Here is a 23,017-nt window from a genome sequence, read left to right as displayed (position 1 = left end):
ATTTTAACTTAGAAGCCACCATTATCTTTCTTGGCAGGATCATTTTAGCAAACTTATCAAATGACCTCTTTTGCTTTTACCATCACTATATCATAAATATTAACTTTTCATATCGAAATGTTTTACAATTTTTATCACACTATGGTAAAAGTTGCATAAATATTCATGTACTGGTCATTTCAAAGATATCTATAACATGATGTCAAAGTCTGTTGGAATTTATTGGCTATTTCCTCACATGATGTGTAAATGTTTGGACTGTCCCTTACTAAATAATGGTAGTCCAAAATGATTTTTACCTGCACAGTACAATATTGTGGCAGTTTTGGAATGCAAGAAAATCTACATCTGAAAAAGTCTAAGAAACAATTTATTTATGATCATTTACAAAATGTTTTAATGTCATTTTGTACTTATTCATGACATGTATGTACTACAGATTTCAGATTCACTGTATTCATCAGTAGATATAGTAATTTTTTTATGAAATGGTTCAGTTGAATAAAAAGGTATTTGGGATAATCTTCATTAAGACATCACTCAACAAGATCAAGTAACAAATATTGGACATTTTATGGTGATCTTATGGTTTTTAACATTCTCGCTGGAATTTATGTTTTATCATATTGGATATTGGTACCTCCAAATAGCTTCAAATAAGAAAAGGAGATGAAAAAATTAACACAGATAGATTTCTGCAGTAGGAAATGTTCTTCAATATTAGTAGTATAAAAAATATTTTCATTTAAGTTTAGGGCAATGCACACCAATTGACAAACCATGAAAAAAAGTAAAATAACCAAAAAATACCGAACTCCAAGGAAAATTCAAAACAGAAAGTCCTTTATCAAATGGCAAAATCAAAAGCTCAAACACATTAAACGAATGGAAAACAACTGTCATATTCCTGACTTGGTACAGGCATTTCCTCATGTAGAATATGATGATAAACCTTGTTTTATAGATAGCTAAACCTCTCACTTGTATGACAGTCACATAGAATTCCATGAATTTATATTTCTGTTGGTTTGAAGGTCCTTGACAGTTATTTGTCTATTTGTAGGTGCTAACCAGTCCTTTACAGATGTCATAGAAGGATTTATGAATTTCCTGGCTCAGGTTTGTATTTAGCATGTTCATAATTATTTCATAGACTTGATTAGATTATAATCTAGTAAGATTAGTTTTGGACATGCAACAGTCTGTGGTGAATGTCAGGCGCCGAATAGTTGCAGAAGAAATGCAACTTGACCATTTGAATCTGTTATCCATTTTTGATTGGGTTTTAGTATTATATAGCATGACTCTTGGATTGAAATATGAACAGACAGAAGGACTGTCTAATGATTATTTTAAGACAGTATATCATCTATAGCAAAAGCTGAAACTAGAACTTTGCACTAAGGACATATATTTATCATCTGATAGATCCTGGACTCTTGTTGTATATCAATACAGGTAATATCTTAAATGAGTACATTACTTAATTCTATTATTTATATTAAAAAATGAAGCAAAGAATATGATCAATTTTCAATATTCATGCTTTGACGTGCAGTTATATGTGGAAGCAGATCTTAAAGGGGCATAAGCTGTCAAATTCATGTTCATTGATTTTACTCAAATTCTCATATATGATTTATAACATACTAAAACGTATATCCAAATCCTAAAAAGTCTAAATAAACAATTTATGATGCATGGACTCAATAATATGTATCAACATTTGTTGTGTATTTTAATCTAGACGCCATCTAATTAACCATCAAGGTGACCTTCGAAGACTGCCCATGGTCATATAACCCGATATAAACATAAATATAGATATAAATAGATAGTGAACATGTGCAATTGGATTTTTCTAGATCTGTTTGATTTCATATTATAGGTTAAAAAAATAGGTTAATCATCGTTTTTACCTGTATAGGAATATAAGTTTTTGTGGATCGAATCAGTCAACCAAATGGTTTACCCTTGTTTCACTTTCAATGTTGACATTCTTTTCCTTTTAATAGCTGAACACGCCTAGTTTATACGTAACCCATCTCTAGCTAAGGGGTTAAATTGAAGGTCACATATATACGAATTCAATGAGGTCAAATTATTCACTTGCAAGTGAATAATTCATCAGCAATGTTTCTTAGTGTATTTTGACAAAATGTAACCAAACTGGCTGTTAAAAGCGAATCATTATTTCACTATTTCACTTTCATTAATTATTGAAAAAAAAAAAAAAAATCATATTTTGATTTTTGTTATATCTCGTAGCTAATGCCCCTTTAAAACTTCCACTCAGTTTACTTAAAAAGTTGACCTTGTGTATTATTGTGAAAGGTTAATGTTATTTTAAGAAGTGTTTTTGTGACTTTTCATACAGTCTGACTAAAACTGCTACTATCCACTGGGGTTTGTGCAAGTGGATAGTGGGGGCTTGCTTTAGTCGGATTGTCTTTCATATTAATGTTATAGGTTATGTTTATTGTAAGAAGTGGTCATGTGTCCTTTCATTTGAATGTACTAGGGTATCTGTATTGTAAGAAGTAGTCACTATGTTGTTCATATGAAAGTAAAAGTTTATGATTATTGTAAGAAGTAATTACTTAATCTTTTAAATGATTGTAAAAGGTTATGAAGAAAAGCAGACATATCATATTAAACAGTGGATGTAACATAACAGGTATATTTCATGCTGGTAAGTAACAATATAGAATAGGTTTGTTATTATAGGACCGCAAAAAAATTTTGCGGTCATATATTGGTATGACGTTGGCACATAAAGACACATTGGTTTTCGCACTCTTACTTTAGTTTAAGTGAATGGATCTCTATGCAATTTTACCATAAGGTTCAATACCACAAAAGGAAGGTTGGGATTGATTTTGGGGGTTATGGTACCAACAGTTAGGAACTAGGGGCCAAAAAGGGGCCAAAAATAAGCTTTTTTGTAACTTCCAGACATAACTTGTGTGTTAGTGTATGGATCTCTCTGACATTGTACCACAAGGTTCCATATCACAAAGGGAAGGCTGGGATTGATTTTGGGGGTAATTGCCTCAAAATTTTAGGAATTTTGGGGCCAAAAAAGGGGCAAAAAACAAGCATTTTTCTAGTTTCATGACAATAACTTGTGTGTAAGTGTATGGATCTTTCTGAAATTGTACTACAAGGTTCCATATCATAAAGGAAAAGCTGGAATTGAGTTTGGGGGTAATTGCCCAAAACGTTTAGGAATTTGGGGCCTCAAATAAGCATTTTTCTAGTTTCCAGACAATAACTTGTGTTCAAGTGTATGGATCTCTCTGAAATTGTACTGCAAGGTACCATATCACAAAGGGAAGGCTGGGATTGATTTTGGGGGTAATTGCCTCAAAATTTTAGGAATTAGGGGCCGAAAAGGGGCAAAAAACAAGCATTTTTCTAGTTTCAGGACAATAACTTGTGTGTAAGTGTATGGATCTTTATGAAATTGTATTACAAGGTTCCATATCACAAAGGGAAAGCTGGGTTTGAGTTTAGGGTTAATTGCCTTAAACGTTTAGGAATTTGGGGCCAAAAATTAAGCATTTTTCTAGTTTCCAGACAATAACTTGTGTTCAAGTGTATGGATCTCTCTGAAATTGTACTGCAAGATACCATACCACAAAGGGAAGGCTGGGATTGAGTTTGGGGGTGATGAATCATAAGGGGGTTCAAAAAATTGGGGGGGGGGGGGTGTCCTTTTTTTCCTTTTTTTTCTTTAAAATTTCCATTTTAAATTCTGATTTATATATAAAAGCAAATAATAATGATATGGTTTGAATAGGTAAATTAAAATTTTTTAAGTTCTTAGACCACATTCATTCTGTGTCAGAAACCTATGCTGTGTCAAATATTTAATCACAATCCAAATCCAGTGCTGTATCAAGCTTGAATGTTGTGTCCATACTTGCCCCAACTGTTCAGGGTTCGACCTCTGCGGTCGTATCAAGCTGCGCCCAGCGGAGCATTTTATTTTTAAGTTATTATCTATTAACATGTTTGACTTCTTCCAATGGTTTTCAGTGGTAATTTCTATTAAGCAAGAAAATATATATATTTAAATGATCACAATTGGAATTGTAATTCTACCAAAAATTCTAAGAGGGCTGTCATTTTGAGCTCTACACTTTCCTAGGAGCTTGTTGTTTTTATGCCCTTGCCGTAGGCAACGGGGGCATTAAGTGTTACCCTTGACAGTCTGTCCCATTTTTGTTTCCGCACTCTAACTTAGTTTGCCTCATGCAAATTTTATGAAACTCATACACAATGCTAACATGGCTAAGAACCAAAATTAGCAGACAGTTCGAATTTGGGCAGTGAGTCCCTTACCGTTTTAAATTTATGCCCCTTTATAACTTTGAAAATTGCAAATTTTTTGATTCCACACTCTTAACTTAAGTTTGTCTCATCTAAATTTTATGAAACTCATACACAATGCCAAGAACCGAAAACTAGCAGACAGAGTTCATATTTGGGCAGTGATTCACTTACCTTTCTAGAATTATGCCCCTTTATAATTTGGAAAACTGAAAATATTTTAGTTTCCACACTCTTAACATAAGTTTGTCTCATCCAAATTGTATGAAACTCATATAAATGCTAAGAACCACAACACAAATACAGAATTTGAATTTGGGTTGTAAGTCATTTATGCTTCTAGAGTTATGCTCATTTTTAACTTGGAAAGTTGCAAAGCTTGAGCGGGAGCATTTGTGTCCTCAGACACATTCTTTTATATTATTTTGTAATAACTAAGCACTTACCAGTGTAACAGTATACTAGATTTCATATATTATCTATAAATAAAAGAAGATGTGGGTAATTTCAAGATCAATGAGACAGCAAACCAACAAAATAAAAAAACAAATCTAAAGACATCTAGCAGTCAACATATGGTCTTTAACAATAGACAAGTGTTGATAAAATATATTAACAAAAGTCACCCTGTGTCTAAAAAAGAATTCAATAAATTTAAGATGGACTGACATAGATCCACAATTGATACCAGCATTGCCCACAATATTTATTTCTAAATTATTTCTGGAATATGATTATCATCATATATGTTTTATCAGGTATTCAGTCATTAAGTCTTCCTGAACATCATACAGTTAAAGCTTCCTCATCATTCCTGGTAAGTTAGATGAAAGGATAACGTTTGATCAGGTATTCAGTCACTAGTCTTCCTGAACATCATACAGTTAAAGATTCCTCATCATTCCTGTTAAGTTTGATGAATGGATAATGTTTGATCAGGTATTCAGTCATTAGTCTTCCTGAACATCATACAGTTAAAGATTCCTCATCATTCCTGTTAAGTTTGATGAATGGATAATGTTTGATCAGGTATTCAGTCATTAGTCTTCCTGAACATCATACAGTTAAAGATTCCTCATCATTCCTGTTAAGTTTGATGAATGGATAATGTTTGATCAGGTATTCAGTCATTAGTCTTCCTGAACATCATACAGTTAAAGATTCCTCATCATTCCTGTTAAGTTTGATGAATGGATAATGTTTGATCAGGTATTCAGTCATTAGTCTTCCTGAACATCATACAGTTAAAGCTTCCTCATTATTCCTGTTACGTAAGATGAAAGGATAATGTTTTATCAGGTATTCAGTCATTAAGTCTTCCTGAACATCATACAGTTAAAGCGTCCTTATCATTCCTGGTAAGTTAGATGAAAGGATAATGTTTGATCAGGTATTCAGTCATTCAGTCTTCCTGAACATCATACAGTTAAAGCTTCCTCATTATTCCTGTTACGTAAGATGAAAGGATAATTTTTTATCAGGTATTCAGTCATTAAGTCTTCCTGAACATTATACAGTTAAAGCTTCCTCATCATTCCTGGTATGTTAGATGAAAAGATAAGCATTTTATTGTTTAATCTTAGCTGTTTAAAAATCAGAGTTCAAATTGCTTAGATGGTTTGACAAGAAAATTTGTTTTTAACTTCAAATGAATATGTGATATTGAAACATTTTTTTATACAAAAAGGGTCCAAAAAATATTCCCTTGAATTTTACATTTCCTTGCAGAACAAAATTTCTAAGTCATGAACATCAATCTTGGTTGTTTCAAAGCACCATTATTTTTCATTTTGGGGTAAAACAATGGCAGTATTACTCCTAGAAAGTCTAGATTGTTATTTCAATAACCATGAATTAAAGGAGATATGGTGTATATGCTAATTATACAGCAACCCATCAATACAAATAAACAAAAGACATCTAGAATAATTGATATATTACTTAGTTGTTATTTTGAAACATATTATATTGTGCTTTTGTGAACTATTCATGTTCCATATAAAATTAATGAGATGTGGTATGATTGCGAATGGGACAACTATATATCCACAAGAGATCAAGCATGAATTTAAACTTTGGATTCTAACATAACCCTGAGTATTGCATGCTGTGGAAATGAAATTTGAACAAGCAAAGTTTTTCCTTTGATGTAAATCTGACATCTGCTTAACTAATATGTATTCAAAATAGCAGGCATTACTGCAATAAGGGTTAATTGAGTTAATAAATGACCAAAAACTAACAAGTTTATTTTAAAACTGCTGCTGTAAGGAATGTTATTTAACTAAACAAGATAAGTTATTTATTGTATATTACAGATTGAACTGATAACATTCAGTCCAGAGATACCAACCTTAAATCAAGTTATCACATCAGATGGACATGTGTTGGTAGATAAAGTTTTAAGGGTATGTTGATTTTATGTTTTATACAACAACCAAATGAGAATTTTAAAATATGTAGATTAATAACCAATTTGTGTTATGTCTAATTTTGATATAATATGTTGACACAAGTAATACAAATATACGATGACATCTGTAAGACAATGAAAAAAAAATCTGACTGACTGGATTCAAATTTGCCTGACTTTCACTTCTGTCAAACATATTGAGAGAAAACACTGTTGTACAGTTAACTATATACATTATAGTAAAATACATATTACAATTTTAAAATATGTTTCATTTCAGAGAAACCAGATTTTCCTAATAGTAACAGTGACCTCAAACTTTGACCTATTAACTCCAAAATGGATTGGTATCATCCTTTTCACTTAATCTTTAGTCTATTTGTTTCATTATAATCATGCAAGGGAAACTAGTTATCATCTCGAAACTAATTTTTTACGAAAGTTACTAATTTTAGTAGTAGTTACCTTGAACTTTGTCCTTTAGATTTACTCCAAAATCAATAGGAGTCTTTTCTTACCCTTCATCATTCTAATCAATAAAGGGAAACTCCAGTTTCCATTCAGAAACCCTTTGTTTCAAACACACAGACGGATGGATAGATGGAAGGATTGACAGACAGCAGATGGACTGACAGATAAAGTGATAACTATATGCGCCAAAAAAATTGGAGGAGCATAACAAGTGTTTCTAGTTTACACAAATATCAGAATGCTTATATATTATGTATTGTTTGTTTTGTAGTTTTTCATATAAATGAGTTTACTCATTGCATAAAACTTGATAAAGACCAAATTTTGCTTTAGATTATTTGTAATAACCAGCAGACTTAATTACTTTTCTTTGTTCTTTTGTAGTCCGTTGGAGGGGAATCACCTAGAAGTATAATAGAAAACATTTCAGATATTTTATTCACATTGAACAAGGTTTACACAGAGCAGCTTGCAAAATGGTTGCATGATTTACTGGCTAAAGAGGGATATCCTTCACCTAGGGTTAATAATCAAGACAAAGAACAGTTCATTAAAGCAGTTTTAAGGTAGAATATATTATCAAGACATTCATGTCAAGATGGAACTAGTATTGAATGTTGTTGTTTTCAAGCAAACTGTACATGTAGAAAACAAAGTTTTGTCCTGCCTGCAATTTAAATGATTAGGAATATCTAAGATATTACTTTTCTACGGGCAGCTTCAGAAATTTGCAAATATCTTTTCCCCATTTTCATCAAGGATAACAAGTTTGTATGGAAGACCTTGTCACCCAGTCACCTAACCTTGACCTAATCTTCACACTTCAGTGGTCTGGTTACATTTTCATGATTAGTCCTGGCCTTATGGTCATTAAAATTTCGAGCACAATTATCATACTCAGACTCAGAAATCAACCAATCAAAATACTGGATTTGGTGTAGCACAAATTGTGTATACCAAGTACTGAATATGTTTTATGACTGAAAGCCCTGTTTTTAATAATTATTACCTGTTTGGTCTACAATATTCGGTATGCATGTTGATTGTAACAAGTATATCCATTTAGCACATATTAAATGGCCTTGTTCTGATTTCCAAACTTTCTCCAGTGATCAAGGAAAGTGGTTAGGATTATGTATGTTCCTCAGTTACTATACTATTAACCTGACATTAATGCTTTGTTGTGCAGGAAATAGTCGGAATTATGTAATTTATATTGTCACATTCTAGAGCATTGATGAGACAATATAAATTCTATAAACACAATTCTTGAAACTGAATGGTCTATGGAATAACTCAAACTTATTTACTAGTATATATTTTGATATTTATTGTATTTATAGATTATCGTTGGTCATCTCAACCGAATTGATTTTCTCGCTTGAGCCATTACGGCAAAAGTGAGAAAAGCAATAGAGTTGAGATGACCAATGATAATCTGTTTATCGCTATTTTACCTATGACGACGTTAATTTCATTGACAAAGCCACGTGCGCCCTAAGTTTCTAGTGATAATTTTTCATATCACTCTACTGTGCTGAGAAAGGAAATTATCAGTAAGATCAAAGGACAATTTCGTAAAATAGCGATAATTCTTTTTATCAGGCATACTGAAAGCCAATAATACATGAATTAATGTTGTGAATTTATTAACTGTTTACAACTAGTGTGTTATGTACCGGTATGAAGTTGACTCTTCTATTTTCAGAGAAAAAGGAAACAAAAGGCGCGGAAGAGAAATTGTGAAGGAGTTTACACTTAAATGTCGAGGACTATTTGGAACAGAGTATGCAGCACAAGCATCTGCATTTTTGTGATAGGTGTTCAGTCTGATGTTTAGGACCACGTATTTGTAGTATTTGTTCAGCTGTTCAGGAGAGTTGTAGGTTGTAGCAGCAAAGAAAAAATTAGGGCATTGAAAATTTCCATGTTGGTGGATTCATTGATTTTTTTCCAGGACAAAATGATTTAGGGTATCTTATTCTATGAGATTACCGTAACATTATATACATCTGTGATATTAGTGTATTGCTGCATGCTGTAAATAATATACCATGTGGATGGTAGTACCTTGATTCTCTAGTTACACTGGATTCACTCATCCATTTAACAAACACACAAAGATGCATTTTTTCTGCTTCATTGTGATTTGTATTCAAGTTATTTTTAGAAATTGTTTAGTGGATGAAGAAACAAAAATGAAATTAACCAATCATTTTTATATTTTATATACTTGATAAATTTCGGCTAATGTTGTTCGTAATTGCTGTAAGGTGATTACAACTTTTGACAGCAAATAGATACCAGGCATGTTTTATTGAACCATCTCCAATATACATCAGCAATGGGCAAGTCAGGGTTCATTGCACCATCACACACCTTAGGTCAGTTGGAACAAGAAATTAGTCTTATGTTAATTTATGACTGATCAATACTCAGAAAATGACATTGCAACCAAAACATTCAAATTAATCTGTTATCTACCAGTAAATGGTTGTAAAAATGTGCAAATATTTATTGGTACAGAAATAAAATATCAATTTAGTTGAACATTACTTACTCTCAATGCAAAATAAAATTTTGTGCAATGAATAACTTAAGTGTGATTGGATCCATGAAATGCATTGTTTTTGTGGTTACCAAATAGGAAATTTGTTTCAATTGATCAAGTCTAAGGATAAACAATCACTTGTATTCTGCAGATGGGTTTATTATATTAGCATGTTTTATTACCTCTCAACATGTAGTACTATGTACAAGTTCAATTTCTGATACTGAATGAATCATTTTGTTATGGAAATAGTTTTATGTGTGTTTTGCTTTTATATACGGAGTGTGGCAATATTTATGCATAGAAGGCCATAAAATATATGTGCTGTTTCTCAGATCCCTTCCAATACCTTTCTATAAAGAGATGACAACAAATGTTTTGATTGGACTTCTTCTAAAATTTACCAAACAAATTAAAAGTAAAAAGTTATTAACATCCCACAATTAAAGAAGTTGCTCCCCACTCTTTGATTCTTACCTCAAGACTAAATAGCTTCCCACAACTGTTATAAATGACTGAGAAACAGAACAATAATATTCCAAATTGCAAAAGTGTATGAGGTTGATATCTCACGAGCCTTTCTAGTGCTAGAGTGTTTTCTGAATTAATTGGTGCTTTTCAGCTCACTAAGACCAGCGGTTCATGTAAGTTATTGTCATCACCTGGCGTCTGTCATTGTTATCAATGTTTAAAAACAAATCTTTATCTTTGCAAATCATTCATGTATATCAGATGATCTCATTGGTCAACAAACAATTACTATAGATAAAGGAAAGGGGAGTGATATAGGTAAAGAGCTGTAAATTCTGAAATTTTTGCCATGTTTTTATTATTGCAACAAGATAGGTTTCGCAGACATAAAATCTTGCATTTTAAATTTTGATAGTACTAATTTGATGCAGCATTTCCTGAAATGGAATTACTTAATCTCGATTTTTGTCCATTGTTCAACAATACAAAAAGTAAATATGTGTACTAGTATACACAAACATTTCTGAATTTACAGTAAGTAAATATGTGTACTAGTATACACAAACATTTCTGAATTTACAGTAGCTATAACTTTCAAGTATTTTGCTAGTATTTGTAACACAGTAACAAGGTTTTCCTTTTGCTTGAATTCACACATTCATTTGTGATGTTTTGAGGTACCTATTTTACCCATATTATGTTAGTTACACATGCATTTCATACTTAATTGACTTTTGTACAGTTTCAGATTTAAAATCAGCTATCAGATACTAAATGGCAAACATTCAAGTAATTTGGTTTTCAGATGTACCTATTTTTTTAGATTTTTCATAAGCTAAATGTTAGGTCAGTATGACAGCTTCTTACTAAGTTAAGTCAGTAATTTGACCTAAACATCATGCAGCAGTGCTGTTGACTAAGAATTTTATCTTCAGTTTAGTTGGATATTACATGTAAACTGTATAGTGATTGTCAAGGAAAATAAATCTTCTTACATGTTCTAACATTACTTTTAGTTTCACACATCATAGACCTAGAAAATAACATTATTTCCACCAAAATTAGGACACCTCAATTAAAATTTTAAGATCTATTTCTGGGAACTATTTTCAAATACCAATCTTTATTCATACCTATAATGGTTTACTTTTATAAATTGTGACTTGGATGGAGAGTTGTCTCATTGGCACTCATACCACATCTTCTTATATCTATTGATTGCCTGTCAGCATTTACTAAGTCACAAATGCATCATTTGTCTGACAGTTTCCAAGCCAAAAATTTGTTATGCACACGTCATATAGAACTGATCAGTAAAGTTCTATGCCACTTTAGCATGGTTATTATATATTACCTAAGTCTTTTCAGTTACCCATAAAAAATATGCCCACATGACCTACATTCCACGATTCATCTTTGACCTAATTTTTACATTTGCACCACATAGATAACTTTAGGAAAAAAGTCTGTCCAACTATGATACAAACTTCATAAAGTGCTTGTAGAAGAAACCTTTGTTTTTTCATAAAAATGGTGAAATATTCTCATCATAATGAGACAAAGGCATCTAACAAATTTATTCTTGAATTTTGTTTGAATTTATGCATAATATTTAGAGCATTTCAGATGAATGCATTGTATTTGTTTTGAAATAATTTATCCTATTAATTTTTATTCTACAATTTATTTCTAGATGGTTCTATTATATTTCACAAAAGTGGTTTTTCATGAAAAATGAACGGGTATAATTTATAAAATTTGTATAGTTTTTCATATATGGGTGAAACCTTTTTATGTGTAATAAAAAACTGTTAAAAAAATTTCTGTATTTTGGTTGTAAACTGGACTTATTTTATAACACTATAACATTAGATTTTCCATGTTTAAAAGTAGGTTTTTCAAAACTTAAATATGAATTTCATGGAATTTGAATAATAAAAGTTTATAAAATCTGAAGAAACCTCAATTAAAAAAGGTTTGAAAAATCATTTCATTTGTCTTTTTTTCATTTTTTTATACCTGGACTTTGATTTTTACATCAGTATCCAGGTTTATCACTGAGACAGAAAAAAACAAAGCTTTTTGAAATTGGTATAATTAAAAAAAAATGGATGACAGCAAAGCAATGGAAACACGATCTCTTTCCAAAATAAAATAATAAATAACAGACATCAGTTAACATCAATGTTCATGTACCTGTCCACATTCTTATCTAAAGAAATGTTAATTGAACTATAAACTAACTTTGTAGGTTCATCTCAGTTTGTTACATTTTGTATTTGGGCATCCTTAAATAATCTCAGCAGTAGGTTTACTTTGGTAAAAAAGTTTTATACTGTATTTCATATTGCTTCATTAATTTAGTTTTTAATGCTGAGGATCAAGTGAACCATTGTTTTATTCTTAAGGAAGATAAGTTATTAAGTGTGCTTAATTGTACTATTCTACAGTTGTATTTTTTCCATTTTCATATTGTATTTGTAAATATTTGCTATTTATGAACAATATTTGTCAAGGAATTATTAAAATAAAGATGTAGATCATTTTAAATCTCAGCATTTCTATTGATCTATGGGAATTTAATGCAGTTTTGAACATTCTTACCTTAATGATTATTATCAATTACCTACAGAAGCTGCTATAAAGGAGCTTGTACCACAAAATTTGGCTTTTAGTTTCAAAGCACAGTCATATTAATGGCTTACTTGGCTAAAAAATAAAAGGATACACAACTTCTTGGCCCAAAATATAGTCTTTTTTTAAATAAAAGGATACTTACTTACAGATTATCTTAAAATTGAAACAATAAATTTTTAGAAATCATCAAATAGATTCACATTTCACAAGTTTTCTGGATGACAATGAATCAAAATTTATTCTCATGAAAATATTCAAAATTGTACAATACTATTTTCTTTCACCTGCACAAATCACAAAATGGGAAACATAAAGATTCTGATCTGGCTGCTGCATAAACCATTTGCACGAAGCTTTATATTTTAGAGGATAGAAGACCTGGACGCTTCATACCTTGTATAGCTCATGTTGCCATTGCATTGTCAGTTTGTTTTTCGACTTATGAGTTTCTGAACATCTCTTTGGTATCTTTTGCCCATCTTTTACAATGTTTATGTCTGCTGTGTGTCTATTGTCCTCATTTTCTTTAGTTTTTTTAGTCATGTGAATTTATCACTTATTTATGGGTAATAGGATAACTATATTTGGTATATGGGTTCCTTGTAATGTCTACATGTCTGTCAGACAGGTTGCTTGTGACCTAGACATATTTTCATGGTTTATTGGTCAATTTCAAGTTTTTGTTACTAGTATTTGGTCTGTTTCTCAGATACAAAGCAATTGGTCAACTAAATTCTGTGTATCAAAGGATCGAATGGTGGTCATGTCGGTCTCATTTTCATCATTCAAAGATCCTTGTTATGTTTCCATGGTAAATAGAATTATTGTATGATGTACATGTTGGTCTTACCTTGACCTCATTTTTATGGTTCATTAACTTCATTGTATTTAATTATTTGTAGTAAGTTTTTTTGGTTAAGTCTGTTTCTTAAGCAGTAGGTTAACTTTATTTGGTGTATGGAATGATTGTAAGGTGTAAATGTCTGTCTGACATAGTTCATTGACCTTGACCTCATTTACGTGGTTCATTGATATAAGTGTAAATGTTATGTTATACTTTTCTTTAACACTTATAATGTTAATTCAATCACGACCAGAAAAGCAGTCGAGACTTCAGCCTGTGCACTCTTGTTTATTATTCTTTTGCACTGATTTGGAGATTAAAAATTACCAACTAATATGAATAGCTTTTCAAAATGCAAAGGAAATTTTCCAACCCCAAAATAGCAGATAAACTCATGAAAACAGCAAACTAGAGGCTCAAATGTTTTCTGAGCTTCAGAAAAGACTTGTCTGACAACTGATTAATATATATGTGTACATTTTGTAATGTTATTGGTTGTTTTATGTTTCAGAAGAGAAGCTAAAACATTTGAAAATTGACCAGTTAAATCAATACATTATTCCTGCCAAGTTTGGTAACGGGTTCAGACTTTAAAAGTAGTATCAATCACCAAGTCAAAGGGAATATACATTTATGTGGTATGGTACACACTATCTGCATAATGTACAATGTATGCTACCAATTAGACTGTTGAATCAGCACAATATTGGGAATATTTGTTAGGTTTATACATGTAGAGATTCTTCCAATCCAATTATCATTCCTACTGTGAAAATTTAGCAGTGCAACCAAGCCTTGTCAGAATAAGTTTATACTACATGAAGTTGTTAATCTGACATTTTATCTTTTTGTTCAGTGATCACTGATTTACATGTACCTTTAAGCATGTTGTTAAGAGTGTTTGATGTCAGTTTTGGAAATTTACATGTGTATACTGGTTATCTGGAGACTGAGTACACATCATTTAAATTTATACAATTACATTAAATATTTTACATTTTATACATGTATAATTTCAAAAGTGCAATCTTTACATGGTTATCAATAGTTATAATTCAAATAAAAACAAATAAAATACACTTGTTCATTATTGTACATATTAAATACATAATATTCCAGTCAAATAAATACAACTACAACAATGTACCTATGACTGCCCAGTCACAAATGAAATGGAATAAGCTTAACCCGCCTAGGATCATCTGGATGACGGACAACAATCTGACATCTAAGCAACAACTCAACATATGGGGGCCAATACCGTTTGTCCAGCACTATATACGGATGATTTGGTTCATCAAAACATTTGTTCATCAATTCTGATATAATGTCTTTCAAACTGAGCATATTCCTAACAGTCACTGTTTTATCAGCTGAGCGCAGCTTTTTCTGAACATCGTTGAATTCTTCCTCAGAAGGTAACTTAAAATATTTGCTACAAAACTGTGATGAATCCTTTAACAACTGCTTGAAGTAAATGTTTGCTTTTGCTGTTTTATCAGCTATTTCACTTTTCAGCTTTTCCTTAGCACCTTCTGCATCATTTGTTTCAAAGTTTTGTTCATTAAGTCTTTTTGCGAGAGAATCAAGAACTACATCACTAATTTGGTCATTCCAGCTTCCCTCTTCATGTATTTCAATCTCAAGTTCACGAGCTTCAGCATTTATGAACGTAAGAGTATCATTTAATTCAGAAATGCTTTTCTCTAATTCTTCTTTTATTACTCCATAGTGGACTTCCTTAGAATCTGGAAGGATGGATAAAGGCGAATTCTGAACAATGTTAATTTCAGCTGTTGTATGTTCAACTTTTTCCGCAAGCAACCCACAAGAAGGTGCAACTCCCGTCTTCTCAGGGAAGGCTAATGTTTCAGTTAAAATGGGTTCAGTGTCAACTTCTTGAAGACGATTCAGAGATTCAAAAAAATCACCTTCCGTATGGTGTAATGTGATATTTTTTATTGGAGAGGACATCACTTTGTTTTGTTTTCAAGTTGCATTTCCCGCAAAGAAATCAAACGGAAGCGGAAACAAGTTTTATTATTATACAAACTAAAGTGTGCATTTGATGTTTTCCGATACCAAAAAGAAATCGCTGATTAAACGAAAGGAGAATAACCGTAAGGGACTGGTCATTTTCTTTCTTTGGGGACCTGGGAGAAAAAAATTCCCTTATTTTTTCAAGTACCCACATTGAAAAGGGAAAATAAATTCAAAACCCCCCTTGCAATGAAAGACATAAAAATTTCACCCCCATCTTTCTCAATACACCTTATCGCTATTTAGTCCAATCCGGAAAAAACAGTCATTTAGACAACTTCCTGTTTGGGTCAACAGGCCGCAAACAAAGGTCATCAGTAACGAGCTGAGGGAGGGAAAAATTTAGAAAGCGATCAATAGGAAACTTTGATAGATTATGATCCACTTTTTCCAAACTCAAATTAAAGTCAAAAAAATATTGTGTTTGAAGTATTTACGATGTTTTAAACAGGTCTCATTGAAAAGTATCATGCATGGTGCATTGTTTAAACAGGGTCCCAGATAGCGTCAACTGGATGAAAAAGTTGTGTAATTTTAGAACTTATCCGGAATGGAATAAATAGCGATTAGGTGTATACTTTTGTTCGTTATAACAAAAAATACATGCTTACAATTTCTATTTATAATATTATTATTCAATACAATATTGCATCAGTAGTTGATCTAGAGCTTCAAGTGGGGAATTTGGTTGTGACTCCAGTGAATCCTTTTTGGATATGCCAGTTATGCACGGTCTTGAAACTTTTGATTTGGATCTTAACAAATGAGCCTAGCTGAGCGAGGCGAACACAAATTGATGTTTTTCGTGAAAATATTATATTTTTTTATTGAAGGGGAAGCGTAGGGTGTTGGTCCCCTGATAACGCATCTCCAGGTTATAAAAAAAATAGCTCGACTCCCAGATATTACTTACTTACTTACTTAATGATGTTTTCCGGTACAGGATCTTCACGTTTCCTCTTCACCAGACTCATATATTGAATTATTATCTCTATTATTTCTGTTGCTGCTTCTTGTTATTTCAGCTCGATAATCAGAATAATAGATTTCTTCGTATTCCCAGTTATTATCTAATCTATTTTTAAACGAATTTATAGATGGAGCTTTTGTTACTTTATCTGGTAGTTTATTCTATAATTTGGCAATTTTTACAGCAAAGCTATTTTTCCTCAGGCTTGTTTTAAATCGTTGGTGAATAATTGTGTTACTATTAACTCTTGTGATATGCCTATTTACGGTGTTTGAAATTAGTTTGAGAAATGTACTAGTTTCTGGATCATATTTTCCGTTTAGTATCTTATATGTCTCAATCATGTCCCCTCGGACCCTTCTATATGACAATGTTGGCACCTTAAGTTTTTTCAATCTTTCCGGATAACTTAATTTGTTGAATCCAGGTATCTGGCGTGTAGCCCTTTTTTGTACATTTTCGATTTTGTCAATGAATTTCTTTTTGAAAGGTGCCCATACTGACTAGCATAGTCTAAGTGTGTTCTCACCAATGTTTTGTATAGTGGTATGAAGATCTTTGCATTTAAATTTTTAAACGTTCTTCTAATTGTCGCAAAGATTGAGTTAGCTTTGTTCACTTTTTCGCATATGTGTTTTTCAAAGGTTAAATCTTCGTCTATAACTACTCCAATATCCTTCTCTTCTCTGCATTTGATAATATCATGACCTAATAGATTGTAAGTTGTGCTGTAATCTCTTACCCCTCTGCTAATACTTAAATCTTTACATTTTTCTGGGTGGAATTTCAAGAGCCATGTATCACTCCATTGTTCAAGATTTTTTAAATCGTTTTGCAGTATAACTTGGTCTGCTTTGTTTTCAATGATTCTAAAGATTTTGGTTTCGTCCGCTAATCAGTAGGCATCCGATGTGACGCAATCTGGCAAGTCGTTTATGTATAGAACAAATAACAGGGGGCCTAGTACTGAGCCTTGGGTTATTCCAGATGTTACATCTTTCCACTCTGATGTTTCCCCATTCACTGAAACTCTTTGTTTTCTATATGACAGAAAATCTGTTATCCAGTCTAGGATTGGATTTATTATCCCAAATTTCTCAATTTTCTTTACGAGTCGCCTGTGTGGTACTTTATCAAAGGCTTTCATGAAATCGGTGTATATGCAATCAACCTCATGGCCATTATCTATAGCTTCTGTCCATTTATCTATTACCTCTAGTAGTTGTAGTGTTGTTGATCTTCCAGAAATAAAACCGTATTGTTTATTTGAAAATAATTTATTTTCTTTCATATAGCTAATATGTTCAGATCTGTACTTATATATAGTGCCTTTTTGTTGTTTGGATGTACAAGTACCCGGTCACGTCCACTTGTATTTGTAGTATTTGTATTTTTATCCATCTGATGAGTTAAGCCTCTTTCAACTAATTTTTATAGTTCGTTCTTATGTTGTACTGTTACACCACTGTCCCAGGTTAGGGGGAGGGTTGGAATCCCGCTAACATGTTTAACCACGCCACATTCTGTATGTATGTGCCTGTCCCAAGTCAGAAGCCTGTTATTCAGTGGTTGTCGTTTGTTTATATGTTACATATTTGTTTTTCGTTCATTTTTTGTACATAAATTAGGCCTTTAGTTTTCTCGTTTATATTGTTTTACATTGTCATTTCGGGGCCTTTTATAGCTGACTGTGCGGTATGGGCTTTGTTCATTGTTGAAGGCCGTACGGTGACCTATAGTTGTTAATTTCTGTGTCATTTGGTCTCTTGTGGAGAGTTGTCTCATTGGCAATAATACCACATCTTCTTTTTTATATCTCTTATAATTTTCTACATGATTTTGCAAACCACTGATGTAAGGCTTACTGTTCTGTAGTTTTTTGCTTGTAATTTATTCCCTTTTTTGAAGATTGCACTCACTAGAGCGTTTTTCTAATCTTTTGGGACTACTTTTTGGGTTAATGATTGGCTAAAAATGATGCCTAGTGGTTCAACTATACATTCCTTGACTTCAAAAAACAGTCTGGGGTGTAGGTTATCAGGGCCTGGAGATTTATCTGTTTTTATTTTCTGAAGGTGCTTCAATACTAAATCAGTGCCAATATTTAATTCCTCTATTTTGTTTTGTATTGTGATATGTTTAGGTTCTTGGATATTGCCTTGGGGTTCATTTGTAAATACACTAGTAAAATACTCTGATAATATTTTAGCTTTTTGTTTGTTATCATCCGTTTTTTTTCTCCAGATTTTACATCTTCCGAGTCAACGTGTAGGTCACCTATACCTTTTCTTGTCTTGGATTTGGATTTTATGTAACTCCATATGGCTTTAGGATTTGTCTTGGCATTATCAGATAATCCTTTTTCAAATAATTTCTTTTGTTTATTGACTGATGTTTTGGCCTGATTTCTGACTTTGTTGTATTCAGCTCATGTTTCTGGATCTTGTTTAGTTATGATTTTTTTTAGATAAAATCCTTTTAATCAACTCTCTCGTGTTTTTGTCTATACGGAATACATTTTTCTTTTTTCCTATTTGTGTCATTGTTTTAGTTGGTACAAATCTGTGTTCTAATTCTTTTAAAATGGTTAAAAAATAATTCCAATTATTATCAATGGAAATTTCAGCATTGAGTTTATCATGCCAGTCTGTTTTATTTAGCTCTTGAATAAAATCTTTGTAATTTCCATGATTATACAGTTTAGCTATTCTTGGTGTTCTTTTTATATTTACATTACAGTTAAAATCAAAGGAAAGGACGCAGTGGTCGCTTTTTCCAAGCGGGCTCATATACTCTAAGTTTGAAATCATCTCTTCTTCGTTTGTAATTACTAAATCCAGGGTATGTGGGGTGTCAGCTCCTCTCCATCGTGTAGGTTATCTTGAAACCATTGATTTAAATTCTCAATCGTGAGTTTTACGGTTAATCATGTAAGGAAGCATGCAGCAATGAGTATTATAAGTGTTTATATCATATGGAAAGGAGTATACTCAGAAAAGCTTTGAGCTAACGAGTCTGCCAAAACTTAGACATCAAACAATCAATCCATGAAATTGTCGTTCTTCATTTCCAACAAACAAACAGAAGAAGGTATTGACTTACATGAAACAAGTATCTTTTTTCCATCCGCAAAATTGTCCTTAGATAAATTCCGAAATTTCGAGCGTTCAAGAAGCCTGGGACATAATATATTGATATTTCTAGAAGGAGATAAACCGTGAAATCAGTATTGATTTAATACCATGCATGTTACTGCAACGAAGCGGGATGCAACAAAATAAACTATATTGAAATAGAGAGGATCAACGTGTTTTTTTAAAAGACTATCCTTAGTCCACATGGATCCAATCCATGAACTATTTAGAAGGCAATTATCATGGTACACCTAACAGCTTATTTAACCCTTGGACATAATATATTGTTAGTATACTATTCCCAGTTTAACCTGAATGAAAGTGACCGTAATTACCGATTGAATGATTTGTGTGCATTATTTCACAATAAATAAAGGATATGTGGTATGATTGTCAATGAAGTAACTATCCAATTGAGTCCAAATGACCGTATATTATAAACATATCAGTTTAGTCCGTTGAGGTAAGGTTTTGCAGGGCGGATCGAGCCATTTTTAAAAGGGGGGGGGGGGGGGGGTTCCAACCCAGGATAAAGGGGGGTTCCAACCATATGTCCCCATTCAAAAGCATTGATCGTCAAAAAGGGGGGGGGTTCCAACCCCCGGAACCCCCCAACCCCCTGGATCAGTAGATGAAATATGCCATATGTGTTTTATTGTTAGTAGCTAGGTCAATAAATTCGCACAACAGTTTCTTTCTTTTGAATTAAATTTTAAAAGGCATTAGCTACGAATAAGACTAAAAATTAAAATATGAATTTTTGTTGGTTCAAACATTTATAAACGGAACTTAGAAATAATATTTTGCTATAATATAGTTAGTTAGGTTCAATTTCGTCAAAATAAGATGAAAAAAAACACCATCGCTACTTTATTATTGGCTTGCAGGTCAATTAGTCCATCCATTTGAATCCGTATTCATGCAACCTTTAATTTGACCTTTATTTTAGGGAGAAGGTTGCACATGTGGTTTATTCATTAAAGGACTGAAACAATGTCAGCATTGAAAAGTGAAACAAGGGAAACACCAGGAAAAACCATTTCGTTCAATGATCCGGCCCACAAAAAGACTTTTTTGTATACAGGTAAAACGATGATATACATTTATTTTTACCTGCCGCTTCGCCATGCGAAGGCGGAAGCAAGTCTAGTAACCGCTCGACTCCGTCCGTCCGTCTCAGCGAAAGAAATGTTTCGTTAAAGTTTTCACAGCTCCTATTTAAGGGGATGATTTGGTTTTAAGTCTGCAGCTTGATAATGTTGAGTTGAAGCGAGAAACTTCTACAATCTCTTTATCTGCCGTATAGCCACTTCCTGCTTGTCGATATTTTGAAATTTTGTGACAACACTCATTGTACAAGGAAACTTTTCGTGAAATTTTTCTTGGCTGCAGTGAAAGGGAATGATCTGTTATGCTCCTGTGTGAGTCCAGTATACATGAACTACAACTATCTCAATCAATTGTATGTAGCGACGCAGGTCCAGATCCTGTATTGGTCTTGTTAATCTAGAACCTGAAATTAAACAGAAAAATCGCTATTATACAATAGCACGTGCTTGTCTCTTTATGTATATTCATATTTGTTTATATCGGGTTGTATGACCGTCGGAAATATTCCGAAGTCATCTCGATGGATAATTAGATGACGACTAGTCTAAAATTCGCACGAAATTCTGATACATTAAAATCCATCGATTATACTGACTCCGTATAGCCTCTATATAAAAATAAGAAGATGTGGTATAAGATTACAAATGAGACAACTCTCCACCAGAGACCTAGCTTAGTTATGCCAAACCCATGTGTTGAAATCTACACAATAAAAATTGGGTCTTGCATATTTTGTCAAATAAAATAAGCTAACATACTAGGCTGGTGTATAATACTATAAATAAAAATGGAAATGACACTAGCAAAACTGAAATCATGGTGTCATGGTGTTTGTTTTAAATCCTAATTTTCAGTTGTCCTTCACCATGAATTTCCAAAGGAAAATATACCGATTTATGATGCAGACCGTCTTGTTTTAGAAATCGCTTAGAGTGAATCGAATTCTCCGAAAATACAAGATAACCTTTACCAGAATCTCTGTCTTTCTTAAGAAGTCTGTTTAGACAAGAAGAAGAATTCAAAGGACAATTCTTTAAGTTGAATAAAGGGTGTAGGATATACGTCAATGACAAGCATTCCAAAAACATAAAAACTCAAAAACATCGTTTGCTTTATTAAAAAAAAAAATTCCATTATGGTTAAGAAGATAGATGTTAAGATAATACAATGCACACATGTGTATTTCGTTCTTATGATGTGTTGTTACAACAGAGGGTTGGGCGCTTACCAACATAATTTACCCCGTCACATTCTTTTTGTGCCTGTCCGGGCCCAAGTCGGAGCCTGTAATTCAGTGGTTGTCTTTGGTTGCTGTCTGTCATATTTGTATTTCTTTATTGTATCTAGCATACAATACAATAATAGTATAAAGTTTATTAACTAATCAAAGTTTCATAAGCAGAGCAGACTTATCGTTCAGCTCCAAAGTGTTATATTTATCTTTTTAATACTGGTTAATGAAATCATAACAGTTGGTACTGGCAGGTTATTATCACGTATGATACGATTTGGACACGCCTGCATAGCTATTAAATATTCATGACTTGATAGATAAGAACAGCGCGTGTAGCCAATAAATAAAGGCAACAGTAGTAAACCGCTGTTCGAAACTCATAAATCGATAGAGATAAAAATAAATCCGGGTTACAAACTAAAACTGAGGGAAACGCATCAAATATAAGAGGAGAACAACGACACAACAAAAACACAACATTAAAACTGGGATGGAGAGTTGTCTCATTGGCACTCATACCACATCTTCTTATATCTATAGATCTGTAGTGCAAATGTATAATAGAACCACTAGCGGATTAAGGGGGGGGGGGGGGGGGGTTCGGGAAAACCCCCCCGCTTGAAAATCTTGAAATATTTTTTATTAGCAAAAAGCATACAATCACTTAATCATTGCTTTTTTTTTAATGCTATCTTTATTAAAGATTGAATATTCAGTGAGCACTTAATTGGGTGACACGTTGTCGCTACACTCCGTTAAATACACACATGTCATAATTATACATTGGCCTGGGGGAAATAATTAGAG

The 23,017-nt window shown here is 32.5% G+C and overlaps 2 protein-coding genes across 3 annotated transcripts in view; one reads left to right on the top strand and one right to left on the bottom strand.

Annotated features, from left to right (window-relative positions):
- LOC127731597 (importin-13-like) overlaps positions 1 to 12,824 on the top strand; it is a 41,395-nt gene extending 28,571 nt beyond the window's left edge. Inside the window, exons 24-29 of one of the 2 annotated variants that reach the window (XM_052240359.1) lie at positions 1,064 to 1,119; positions 2,626 to 2,692; positions 5,817 to 5,875; positions 6,654 to 6,743; positions 7,604 to 7,785; positions 8,928 to 12,824. In XM_052240359.1, coding sequence (XP_052096319.1) covers positions 1,064 to 1,119; positions 2,626 to 2,692; positions 5,817 to 5,875; positions 6,654 to 6,743; positions 7,604 to 7,785; positions 8,928 to 9,036 — 563 coding nt within the window. In that variant the 3' untranslated portion in view covers positions 9,037 to 12,824. Of the gene's footprint in view, positions 1 to 1,063; positions 1,120 to 2,625; positions 2,693 to 5,093; positions 5,153 to 5,816; positions 5,876 to 6,653; positions 6,744 to 7,603; positions 7,786 to 8,927 lie in introns of both variants that reach the window. The other variant, XM_052240348.1, reaches the window with a different exon arrangement.
- A 1,881-nt stretch (positions 12,825 to 14,705) lies between these two features.
- LOC127731808 (centromere protein K-like) lies at positions 14,706 to 15,767 on the bottom strand. Its single transcript, XM_052240651.1, has one exon. It carries the CDS (start codon positions 15,694 to 15,696, stop codon positions 14,884 to 14,886), a length of 813 nt encoding a protein of 270 aa, XP_052096611.1. The 5' UTR covers positions 15,697 to 15,767; the 3' UTR covers positions 14,706 to 14,883.
- Between the last annotated feature and the right edge of the window lie 7,250 nt (positions 15,768 to 23,017).

This window comes from Mytilus californianus, unplaced genomic scaffold (genome assembly GCF_021869535.1).
Source record: "Mytilus californianus isolate M0D057914Y unplaced genomic scaffold, xbMytCali1.0.p SCAF_1, whole genome shotgun sequence".
Classification (NCBI taxonomy): domain Eukaryota; kingdom Metazoa; phylum Mollusca; class Bivalvia; order Mytilida; family Mytilidae; genus Mytilus; species Mytilus californianus.
The sequence above is the reverse complement of the archived record's forward strand: the minus strand, read 5'-3'. Positions and strand labels throughout refer to the sequence as shown.

Coding starts and splice junctions, on each gene's coding strand:
- LOC127731808 (XM_052240651.1), bottom strand. CDS start 15,696: ATGTCCTCTCCAATAAAAAATATCACATTACACCATACGGAAGGTGAT.